Here is a 13,031-nt window from a genome sequence, read left to right as displayed (position 1 = left end):
AACTACAGGCGCATGCGCATCCGAAGAAAAGTGCCTGCATTCTAGTCCCGTAGGCCCCGCCCTATTCAGGGCGCATGGTTTGAGAGGACATGAAGGCGGGGATACAGCGAGCCGGTTGATTGGTTAAGGTCCCGGAAGTAGTTTCTATGCCAGGCACGTGGGTACTCGGGACGGGAAAATGAAGCTGCTGACACATAATATGCTGCGGAGCCATGTTACCGGGGTGACCCAGGGCTTCCCGCTCATCATCCGGGTATGTTGGTGTCTGCTTTATGTCCTAGTTGCTGCATGCTGAGACCTTAGCGCATAGCTGTAGGGTGCAGTAAGTTTTTAGCTGTGATCAGAGAAGAGATGATTTCTGATTGGTTGTAGTGATTTGTGTCCTCTCTGCTCATCACGTGGATGTATATGTAATCTGTACTTTACAGCAGTGGTCATCATCCCTGTCCTCAGGGCCCACTAACAGGCCAGGTTTGCAAGATAACTGAAATACATGACAGATGATTTCATTTGCTGCTCAGTGACTGCAGTATTCTAGTCTGCATCTCCCCAAGGTAATACATAAAACCTGGCCTGTTAGTGGGCCCTGAGGACAGGGTTGATGACCACTGCCTTACACTACATAAAGAAGACCATAAAAGAAAAGTGTGGCCAAAGCTGTTTTGGCCGTATGGGTCAGAGGATTGCACTTATTTTCTACAGTTCTCTGACCCAGAATCAGACGACAGCGGGCTACAGTCTGCTGCTGGCAGACATCAGAGATTGGTCCAGATTCCACAGGAATCCCAACAATAATATCGGGATCCACCTAGATATCTCACCAGCAGCTTGCTCATCCTCTCAATGCGCTGATGAGAGCTTGAGCCAGCCGTTCCCACCCCTCTTCATGGTCCGGCTCTTCAGTGAGCCTTGGAGAGACAGAGCAATGACTGACAGTCACCACTCGGACCCGAGAACTGAGCGATCAGTGTTTGATGTCTTTGTTCTCAGGCTTAGAAGCACGGGGGAGATTCCTCGCCTATCGATGCCGCATCCCCCTAGGTGAATATGAATGTTTATTATTGTGAAATTTTGAAAAATGAATTCCCGGTGTGTATACGGTTACATCCTTGCATTGGTCCAGCTTGGATCAAAGTATCTATAAGTATATACCATATCTAATCAATGGGCAATAGTCAAACATGAATGATTGGTCCCCCCCCAAGCACTCATGAAATAACAATGATTTTTAGAACCGCATAGGCAGCCACTATAAAAATAAATCATCTCAAAATATGCTACAGTAAGCACTAACAGTGCTAAACAATCACAGAAATCAACTCGCTATTGCGATCTTGACTAAAGTGTTTCACAATTCTTTCTACGCAAAGAATCCTCTCTGCTCTTCTGAAGCCACAGCCATCAAAAGAAAGGAAGAGAAAAACTGGGCAGTCTGCCAAGAATCACAACATTCTTTATCAGATGAACTTAAGTATAAACAGTGTAACAATTTGTCAATGGAATAGACACTGTGTAAGTGAAAAAGTTTAACCACTAAACCTTTTTCTGACATTTGATGGTTTCAAGTTAAAATATATATTTTTTTTGGGGCTAGAAAATTACTTAGAACCCCCCCCAAACATTATATTTTTTTAGTAGACACTCTAGAGAATAAAATGGTGGTTGTTGCAATATTTTATGTCACACTATTTGCGCAGCAGGCTTTCAAATGCAATATTTTTTTTTTTTTACTTACTTTTAATGAATTAAAAAAAAAAAAACAGTAAAGTTAGCCCCCCCCTTTTTTTTTTTTTGTATAATGTGAAAGATTTTAGGTTGCGAGATTTGTGATCTTTTTATTCTAAGAAAAAAAAAAACCTGATTCTCTCGCTCTCGCTCTCGTCCAAAATAAGTTTATGTGGGGTTGAATCCCGTCACCACACCACGTGTGCATACTTACCAGATGAACATGGGTATTAGGCTTGTGTTTTAAACAATTTCTACCAGCAGGCGCTGCGTCTCTCCATCTAGATATTGCTTGTGACAAGCAAAAGAAATGTGCACATAGCGTAATCCAACAAAACTTATTGTTGATAAAAATTAAAAACCCTTACAATTTTAAAATTCAGAGCAGGCATATAAAGTCTCCCGTCACTTTCGCCTAGGATGCTGCATGGTCACACCCTGATGCGTTTCATCATCACTTCGTCAGAGGACGCCCTCTGCTGAAGCAATAACTAAACCCATCAGTGCGTGACCATGCATGTTCCACGAGAGATCAGCTGAGCGGTGAGAGTTTGACAAGTGATAGTGATGGGAGACTTTGAGGTTTTATTTGCCTGCTTTGAATTTTAAAATTGTAAGTGCACATTTTTAAGGTTTTTTTTTTATTTTTTAAATCAACAATAAATTTTATTGGATTACGCTATGTGCAAATTTCTTTTTGCTTGTCACGAGCAATACCTAGATGGAGAGACGCAGTGCTTGCTGACAGAAATTGTTTAAAACGTTAGCCTAATGCCCATGTTCATCTGATAATTTTATTACCTTAGGGGGGTTTGCACATGCGATGTGGACTTTGGGCCTATGATATAAATATGATATATCAAAAAATTGGACTAAATTATTACAGTTGTTTTCTGTGATTGTTTAGTGCCATTAATATTAGAGTGTTTACTATAGCATATTTTTACATCAAGTATATACCATACCTGTAGCATCCCCCAGGACACTGATCTCCACTTGTTTCCGGGTCCTGTACTGAGTGGCTGCCCTGCTGCATTGTGAACACAGGAGGTCATCATTCAGCACAGGCACCATTCACAGAACACCTTACATCTTCTCAATAAATGGAAAGCGTTCTCTGATTGGACGAGGTGGAGCTTGTGATGTCACAGCATCTTCTTGTCCATGGGATCTAGAGGAGATCACTGGAGAAGTGGTGTCACTGTTGTCTTCAGTGTTTTCAAGCTTTCAGGGGCATCAGCCAGGTATTGTATATAATGGACCCGAGTCCTGCTGTCTGTGTCAATGGATGCAGGAGCAGGACTCGGGAGCGCGCCCACACGTGTGCCTCCTTGGAATGCGGGTTTCCGAGGGGGCTTTTGATGCAGGGAGGAGCCAGGAGTGCAGCTGGGGGACCCCAGAAGAGGAGGATTGGGCCACTCTGCAAAACCCTTGTAGTATATTCGACAATTATTTTAATATAGTTAATTTAAATGAATATGAATTTGTCTGCCACTAGTGCAAGAAAAGCTCAAGATAAATGTTTCCTGCTGGGTTTACACTTGTGCGATCACAGACATTACCTGTGGTTTGCACCGCATTTCTCTGCAATGTGAATTCAGCCATACAAACAGGATAAAATCGCATTTGCACCAATATGGTGCAGGACCTTGTTTTTGGTCTGCACTGGAATCGTATCGCAAGGGGTTCACACCTATGCCATCTGATTCCTGTACCGTTTGACAGTTCACACTGCGATCTGATTTGGGGGTGTCATTAACTTTATTTTGACAACCCCAGCGGTTCGCAGATGTCAGTGTGAACCAGTGTGCATTTCAGGTGCGATGTGGGAACTGGCACTGAATCCCAGGGTTTCGCCCATAGCACCAGTGTGTACCAGGACTAAATTCTATGTATGTTTTAACACTGGTCTGTTGCGCATCTGTTGTGTTAAAAATGTTGCTTGCTGCATTTTGTGCACCTCCCTGTTAGAATGCATTGAAAAGGCAGCAAAAATGCATAATTACCATACCCCTGTTACGTTTTTGATGTCCCATGACCTATGAAAAACAAAGCATAAGCACAATAAATCGTGGTAAAATGGGAGCAAAATCATGTTTTCAGCACCAATACTGGCACTTTCTCTTATGGGCAAAATGCTGATATCACCATTTATGCCCGATATGTTTTGGCGGCTGAAATTTCGGTGCATCTCTAGTCATAACTTATGACTAAGGGCTGCGCAGGCTGAAATGCATCAACTGTTCCTGGTATTTTACCCCAACATCATTTTTCAATAAAGAACATTGGGTTTTAACCTGTTGAGTTGCCAGCTTCCTTGACTGTTGTGTACCTTATATCTTTTAAAGGCTTTGAGCTGGGCACTGACAAGCTATTTAACCTCATGCTGGCATAGTAGAGTAACATTCACAATGCAGACCTGTAGTGCTGAGGAAGAGTGGGCACATGTCTGACCAGGTCCCATCTGATTAGAGTGCACTGGGTGGCGCAGCCAAACTCTGGTGCCTGTCAGATGCTAGAACAAGGGGGGGTTATGGCTATAAAAACAGAGGTTATCAGTTCAGTGTTTTTCCAACTACACATCTTTGTGAGTTCAGCTCTGCTTTAAATTTATGAAAGATTCTTTTTGTAATTTATTGATTTTTTATTTTTTTTCTATTGAATTATTAGGCAGATGAAGTCAAGGTCAATTCTGTGGATTTCAATCGAGAGTTTGTATCGCGCATGATTCCAAAACTAGAGTGGGAAGCATTGGTGGAAACTGCAGAAAGTGTAAGTAAAGTCCAGTGTAGTGATTTGGATTGTAGAGACATGAAATATGTGGTTTGTTTTCAAAAACATAAAATGGAGCACTGTCCTTTTAATTCTGCAAAGTGCTATATATACCAATGTTCTCAATGAACCTGCAAAAAAAATGTGCAGAAACAAAGTGCTGCTGTGCCAATTATTCATCATTTAACCACTAGCCGCCCGCCCACTGTCATATGACAGCGGGACGAGGCAGCTCTCATTCTGGGACGCTGTCATATGATGTGATCTCCTTCCCAGGCCACTAGGGGGCACGCGCCACCACTTCACTGGCGACCTGATGCGCGTGCCCGGAAGCTGCGATGTCCACCGGGCAACCGCTATTGCCCAGTAATTGAGCAGGACCGTGGATCTGTGTGTGTAAATGCACAGATCCATGTCCTGTCAGAGGAGAGGAGACCGATGGTGTGTCCCTTGTACATAGGGACACCAATCGGTCACCTCCCCCAGTCAGTCCCCCACAGTTGGAATCACTCCCAGGACACAAATTTAACCCCTTGATCACCCCCTAGTGTTAACCCCTTCCCTGCCAGTCACATTTACACAGTAATCAATGAAAAAATAGTACGGCTCGCTGTATAAATGTGAATGGTCCCAAAAATGTGTCACAAGTGTCCGATATGTCCGCTGCAATATCGCAGTCATTATAAAAATCGCAGATCGCCACCATTCCTAGTAAAAATAAATAATAAAAATGCTATAAATCCCCTATTTTGTAGACACTACAACTTTTGCGCAAACCAATCAATATACGCTTATTGGGATTTTTTTTTTTTTTTTTTACCAAAAATATGCAGAAGAATACATATCGGCCTAAACTGAGGAAAAAAAATGTTTTAAAAAAAAAAATGCATATTTATTATAGCAAAAAGTAAAGGAGGAGGTGTTACAGCAATGATTACATCATATTCTCTCCTCCCTCTTTACAAATAAAGGAAATACATTTCCCATGTACCTTTGGGAAGTGCAGTGAATGTAGGTGGGTACACTAGGCCTGTTCATGTTACATTTGAACTGAGCTACTTTAAAATAAATCGAACCCTCATTCTCCAGCCACACTACTCAGCCCAACACACACAGTGAGGTCAAATTCTTAAAAATGTAAAGCATGAATATGCAATATGTCTGGTTTATTCTATGTAGTCTAATTTCATTAAATATTGAATGCTCCCTCCTCTAGGTTTTCTGTTACTGGCTGTGGCTACTACCTTCACATGCGATCTTTCCCCATCCAGCCACAATGGCAGATAAACCTATTGCCCTTACTTGCTTTATTTAATCATTACCAAATTGTAGACACCGCCCATGTTTATATATTTAATAATACACACTGTATTATTGTATTGTAATTCAGTATTCGATATATTCCTCCTCCTTCAGCATTGAGATCTAACATCATTCAGTGCTTGTATGGTGTATATGAGCACATCCCTATCCGCAACACAGAAAGAGAGAGCTGGGACATGCTGCTTTCCCCATTAACACCAGCAACCCAGTAGCATGAGAGAAAAAAAAAAAGTGCTGCGCTACCTTGCTAATCAATAACTTAACAGTAATGGTGGAACCCTCAAATATGGAAATGTCAATATTGCCACAATACGGTCTTTGTGATATACACCATTGCACAAACTGAGAATAGAACATAAAAAATGAAACTTGGCAGGGATGGTGAAAACCCCTCATATATATTTGCCATACAGATTAACTTCAAGTGCAATAATTCCAGCGATATGCGATTTCTCATGTAATAAACATCTAAAGGAGAATAAGATATTTAAAAAAATAAAATAAAACTTGGCATAGATGGTGGAAACCCCCGCCAGATATTTGCAATACGAATTAACTTTAATAACTTTTTAGTTGTAGATTGTTACACTGACTTTTACAGTGGTGTGAAAAAGTGTTTGCCCCCTTCCTCATTTCCTGTTCCTTTGCATGTTTGTCACACTTAAGTGTTTCGGAACATCAAACCAATTTAAACAATAGTCAAGGACAACACAAGTAAACACAAAATGCAATTTGTAAATGAAGGTGTTTATTATTAAAGGTGAAAAAAAATCCAAACCATCATGGCCCTGTGTGAAAAAGTGATTGCCCCCCTTGTTAAAACATACTATAACTGTGGTTGTCCACACCTGAGTTCAATTTCTCTAGCCACACCCAGGCCTGATTATTGCCACACCTGTTCACAATCAAGGCATCACTTAAATAGGAGCGGCTTGACACAGTAAGGTCCACCAGAAGATCCTTAAAAGCTACACATCATGCCGAGACCCAAAGAAATTCAGGAACAATTGAGAAAGAAAGTAATTGAGATCTATCAGTCTGGAAAGGGTTATAAAGCCATTCCCAAAGCTTTGGGAATCCAGCGAACCACAGTGAGAGCCATTATCCACAAATGGCGAAGACATGGAACAGTGGTGAACCTTCCCAGGAGTGGCCGGCCACCCAAAATTACCCCAAGAACGCAGCGACGACTCATCCAAGAGGTCACAAAAGACCCCACAGCAACGTCCAAGGAACTGCAGGCCTCACTTGCCTCAGTTAAGGTCAGCGTTCATGCCTCCACCATCAGGAAAAGACTGGGCAAAAATGGCCTGCATGGCAGAGTTCCAAGGAGAAAACCACTGCTGAGCAAAAAGAACATCAAAGCTCGTCTCAATTTCTCCACAACACATCTTGATGATCCCCAAGACTTTTGGGACAACATTCTGTGGACCGATGAGACAAAAGTGGAACTCTTTGGAAGGTGTGTGTCCAAGTATATCTGGCGTAGAAGGAACACTGCATTTCATAAAAAGAACATTATACCAACAGTAAAATATGGTGGTGGTAGTGTGATGGTCTGGGGCTGTTTTGCTGCTTCAGGACCTGGAAGACTTGCCGTGATAAAAGGAACTATGAATTTTACTGTCTACCAAGAGATCCTGAAGGAGAATGTCCGACCATCTGTTCGTGTACTCAAGCTGAAACGAACTTGGGTTCTGCAGCAGGACAATGATCCTAAACACACCAGCAAGTCCACCACCGAATGGCTGAAGAAAAACAAAATGAAGACTTTGGAGTGGCCTAGCCAAAGTCCTGACCTGAATCCTATTGAGATGTTGTGGTATGACCTTTAAAAAGGATGTTCATGCTCGAAAACCCTCTAATGTAACTGAATTAGGACAATTCTGCAAAGATGAGTGGGCCAAAATTCCTCCAGGACGCTGTAAAAGCCTCATTGCACGTTATCGCAAACGCTTGGTTGCAGTTGTTGCTGCTAAGGGTGGCCCAACCAGTTATTAGGTTTAGGGGGCAATCACTTTTTCACACAGGGCCATGATGGTTTGGATTTTTTTTCACCTTTAATAATAAACACCTTCATTTACAAATTGCATTTTGTGTTTACTTGTGTTGTCCTTGACTATTGTTTAAATTGGTTTGATGTTCCGAAACACTTAAGAGTGACAAACATGCAAAGGAACAGGAAATGAGGAAGGGGGCAAACACTTTTTCACACCACTGTATATGTTTTAGTTACTATTATAATGTGAATTATTGCACTTAAATTTAGTTTGTATTGCAATTATCTGTAGAGGGGTTTCCACCACCCCCTGCTAAGTTTTAAAAATGTTTGTCTTATTCTCCTTTTAATGTGTGTTACATGTGAAATCACATATCGCTGGAATTATTGCACTTGAGGTTAATCTGTATGGCAAATGTCTATAGAAGGGGATTCCACCTTCCCTGCTAAGTTTCATTTTTATGTTTTATCTTCAGTTTGATGTGTATTATATTTGAAGAGACCGGTATTGTGGTAATATTGATGACCTTTTTTCCCTTCTTCTACTTTGTGGCATTAATAAACATCAACATTTTATTTTGTTTTCAGTCTGAGTTTGACATTTTTTTTTCTCAAGTATATACAGTGCCTTGCAAAAGTATTTACCCCCTTGGCTTTTTACCTACTGCCTTCAGTTCAATGTTTTTTTTTTTTTTATCTGAATTATATGTGATGGATCAGAACACTTAAGTTGGTGAAGTAAAATTAGAAAAATATATACATAAAATAATTTTTCAGAAATAAAACAGATAATTGGTATGTGCGTATGTATTCACGCGCTTTCTTATGAAGCCCATAAAAAGCTCTGGTGCAACTAATTACCTTTTTAGAAGTCACATAATTAGTGAAATTATGTCCACCTGTGTGCAATCTAAGTATTACATGATCTGTCATTACATATACACACCTTATTAACCACTTAAGGACCGAGACTCTTTTTCAGACTGTTTACATGTTTAAAACATTTTTTGTTGCTAGAAAATTACTTAGAATCCCCAAACATTTATATATATTTTTTTTTTCTAACCCCCTAGAGAATAAAATGGTGGTCATCGCAATACTTTTTTTACACCGTATTTGCGCAGTGGTCTTACAAGCGCACTTTTTTGAAAAAATTTACTTTTTTTTCCTCCCGCCGCCGAAAGCGGTGATCTCGCGGCGAACCTGCCGCAGAGACCACCATTATCGTACACACAATTGGCGCCTGAAGAGATGGATATCTCGGTTGTGGCTGCAGCTGCTGCCGTTACCGAGATATCCCTCTTTAAAAAATGGACGTACATCGGCGTGCGCCGGTCGTAAAGTGGTTAAAAGGCCCCATAGACTGCAACACCTAAGCAAGAGGCATCACTGCCGTGAAGACCAATGAACTCACAAAACAAGTAAGGGACAATATTGTTGAGAAGTACAAGTACATGTTGGTAATAAACATTGCCGGCTTTTTTTTTTGACAGCTCCAACTACCGGACTTCTTTAACACTGGAGACACCCACTGACGGCTCAAAGAGCTGAGCCTGAAAGTATCGATTTCAGATATCGGTGCATTTGCACGAGTATTGATACTTGTGCAAATACTGGGTATCTGCACCGATACTAGTATCGGTGCAACCCTAGTTTTGAGTTTTTGAAAAAGGCATGTGGGAGACTCGCAAAATGTAAGGAGGAAGGTGCTCTGGTCTGATGAGACTAAAATGTTACTCTTTGGCCATCAAAGAAAACTCTGTCTGGTGCAAACCCATCACATCACCCAAAGAACAGCATTCCTGCATCATGCTGTGGGGATGTTTTTCAGCAGTCTGGAGTGGAAAACTGGTCAGAGTTGAGGGAAAGATGGATGGTGCTAAATACAGGGATATGCTTAAGCAAAATCTGCACCACTCTGTGATTTGAGTTTAGGACGGAGGTTCACCTTCCAGCAGGACAATGACCCCAAACACACTGCTAAAGCAACACTTGAGTGGTTTAACGGGAAACATGTAAATGTGTTGGAATGGCCTAGTCAAAGCCCAAACCTCAATTCAATAAAAAATCTGTGGTCAGATTTAGATTGCTGTTCACAAGCACAAACCATCCAACTTGAAGGAGCTGGAGCAGTTTTGCAAAGAGGAATGGGCAAAAATCCCAGTGGCAAGACGTGGCAAGCTCATAGAAGATGATCAAAAGTGACTTGGAGCTGTGATAGCTGCAGAAGATGGCTCTACAAAGTATTGACTTTAGGGGGTTGAATAGTTATGCACATTGACTTTTTCTATTGTTTTGTCTTATTTGTTTGCTTCACAAAAAAAAAAAAAACATCTTTCAAGTTGTGGGCATGTTCTGTAAATGAAATTATGCAAATCCTCAAACAATACATGTTAATTCCAGGTTGTGAGGCAACAAAAGACAAAAAAATGTCAAGGGGGGGTGAACACTTTTGCAAGGCACTGTATAAAGAGGATAGACAAAGTACTTAACAAACAGTATAAGATCAGATGCTATTTTAGTGTGTATGTGTGTATAATATATATATATTTTTTTTTATATTTAGAGCTGCGTGATTCTGACCAAAATGAGAATAATGGGGGTTTAGTGTGGGTTTTTTTTTTTTTTTCTTGGAATAAAGATCACGATTCTCGCAGCGTAACATCTTTCACATTATATAAAAAATTGGGATAACTTTACCGTTTAGTGTTTTTGACATAGAACATGCCCTCATTTTGTAAAGCGCTGCGCAAAATGTTGGCGCTATATAAATACTATATAATAATAATAGAAAAGAGAATTCTCTGTGTGGAAAATACTTTAAGATCTTAAGGGAGAAAAAAAATTGAGATAACGATTAACGAGGTGTCCTCCCAAATATTATGATTTCATCTTGCATTCCAAAGACATGATGGTAGGCTAATTGGCTTCTGTCTTAATTGGCCCTAGTAGATGTCTACTAATTGACTATGCATGTTTTATTACATTATTCATGCCAGTCAAAAGTTCCAGTAATTGGGTAGTGTTGAGAAAAGACCTAATGGCCTACCTTGTAAAGAGAGGAACATTTTACTGGAAAGGTTGTCAAGCACGTGACATCGAACACAGAATGCTGGCCAATCGAATCCGTGTCTAATACAACTGAATGGCTACAGTGGGGATGGAAAATATTCAGACCCCTTTAAATTTTTCACTCTTTGTTATATTGTAGCCATTTGCTAAAATCATTTAACTTAATTTTTCTTCCTCCATTAATATACACACAGCATCCCATATTGACAGAAAAACACTGAATTATTGAAATTTTTTGCAGATTTATTAAAAAAGAAAAACTGAAATATCACGTGGTCTTAAGTAATCAGACCCTTTGCTCAGTATTTAGTAGAAGCCCCCTTTTGATCTAATGCAGCCATGAGTCTTTTTGGGAAAGATGCAACAAGTTTTTCACACCTGGATTTGGGGATCCTCTGCCATTTCTCCTTGCAGATACTCTCCAGTTCTGTCAGGTTGGATGGTAAATGTTGGTGGACAGCCATTTTTAGGTCTCTCCTGAGATGCTCAATTGGGTTTAAGTCAGGGCTCTGGCTGGGCCATTCAAGAACAGTCACGAAGTTGTGAAGCCACTCCTTTGTTATTTTAGCTGTGTGCTTAGGGTCATTGTCTTGTTGTAAGGGAAACCTTCGGCCCAGGCTGAGGTCCTGAGCACTCTGGAGAAGGTTGTCATCCAGGATATCCCTGTACTTGGCCGCATTCATCTTTCCCTCGATTGCAACCAGTCATCCTGTACCTGCAGCTGAAAAACACCCCCACAGCATGATGCTGCCACCACCATGCTTCACTGTTGGGACTGTATTGGACAGGTGATGAGAAGTGCCTGTTTTTTTCCACACGTACCGCTTAGGATTAAGGCCAAAATGTTCTATCTTGGTCTATAAGACCAAATAATCTTAATTCTCACCATCTTGGAGTCCTTCTGGTGTTTATTTAGCAAACTCCATGTGTGCTTTCATGTGTCTTGCATTGAGGAGAGGCTTCCGTCGGGCCACTCTGCCATACAGCCCCGACTGGTGGAGGGCTGCAGTGATGGTTGAGTTTCTACAACTTTCTCCCATCTCCCGACTGCATCACTGGAGCTCAGCCACAGTAATCTTTGGGTTCTTCTTTACCTCTCCCACCAAGGCTTTTGTCCCCCGAAAGCTCAGTTTGGCCGGACGGCCAGCTCTAAGGATTTAAGGGTTATGGAGGCCACTGTGTTCTTAGGAACCTTAAGTGCAGCAGACATTTTTTTTGTAACCTTGGCCAGATCTGTGCCTTGCCACAATTCTGTCTCTGAGCTCTTCAGGCTGTTCCTTTTGACCTCATGATTCTCATTTGCTCTGACATGCACTGTGAGCTGTAAGGTCTTATATAGACAGGTGTGTGGCTTTCCTAATCAAGTCCAATCCATATAATCAAACACAGCTGGACTCAAATGAAGGTGTAGAAACATCTCAAGGATGATCAGAAGAAATGGACAGCACCTGAGTAAAATGAGTGTCACAGCAAAGGGTCTGAATACTTAGGACCATGTGATATTTCAGTTTTTCTTTTTTAATAAATCTGCAAAATAATTCAGTATTTTTCTGTCAATATGGGGTGCTGTGTGTACATTAATGGAGGAAGAGAAATGAAGTTAAATGATTTTAGCAAATGGCTGCAATATAACAGAGTGAAAAATGTAAGGGGGTCTGAATACTTTCCGTCCCCACTGTATATGTATACATACTGTATATCACATTACCATTTTTATGTCACACAGCTTGGACATGGGTCTGACCTACCTCGAGAGCTTCTGTCTGGATATGAAACTGATGAGGAGTTCCTGAAAAAAGTTCATCATGTGCTACTGGAGGTATGGTAAAACAATTGGTGCACATTATGGCAGTGAGTATCTAATCTTCCCATTTTACATTTCTTGGGCTTTGTCTCTTGCTAGGTTGAAATCATTGAAGGTGCACTAAAGTGCCCAGAATCTGGAACAGAATTTCCCATTACAAGAGGAATTCCCAACATGCTCATTAATGAAGAGGAATCCTAACAAATTATTCTATATACTGCAATGTAAATATTTCTTCCACCATGTTTTATTCTCATTAAATGTTGTTTTCCTGTTCTTGGTGTTATGGCTTCTCTGGGGATGAGATCAATAGAATAAGAAAGGAGGTAAAAAAAT

The 13,031-nt window shown here is 40.8% G+C and overlaps 1 protein-coding gene across 1 annotated transcript; it reads left to right on the top strand.

The window, feature by feature from the left end:
• The first annotated feature begins 53 nt into the window (after positions 1-53).
• TRMT112 (tRNA methyltransferase activator subunit 11-2) lies at positions 54-12,971 on the top strand. The gene is made up of 4 exons (XM_077455806.1): positions 54-253; positions 4,396-4,497; positions 12,618-12,710; positions 12,795-12,971. The coding sequence occupies exons 1-4, from the start codon at positions 179-181 to the stop codon at positions 12,894-12,896; spliced, it is 372 nt and encodes a 123-aa protein (XP_077311932.1). The 5' UTR covers positions 54-178; the 3' UTR covers positions 12,897-12,971.
• Positions 12,972-13,031: the final 60 nt, after the last annotated feature.

Source organism: Lithobates pipiens, unplaced genomic scaffold (genome assembly GCF_037356315.1).
Source record: "Lithobates pipiens isolate NorthernLeopardFrog02 unplaced genomic scaffold, aLitPip1_a1.2 Scaffold_10, whole genome shotgun sequence".
Taxonomy (NCBI): domain Eukaryota; kingdom Metazoa; phylum Chordata; class Amphibia; order Anura; family Ranidae; genus Lithobates; species Lithobates pipiens.
Note: the sequence above shows the minus strand (reverse complement) of the source record. Positions and strands in the feature narration are given on the sequence as shown.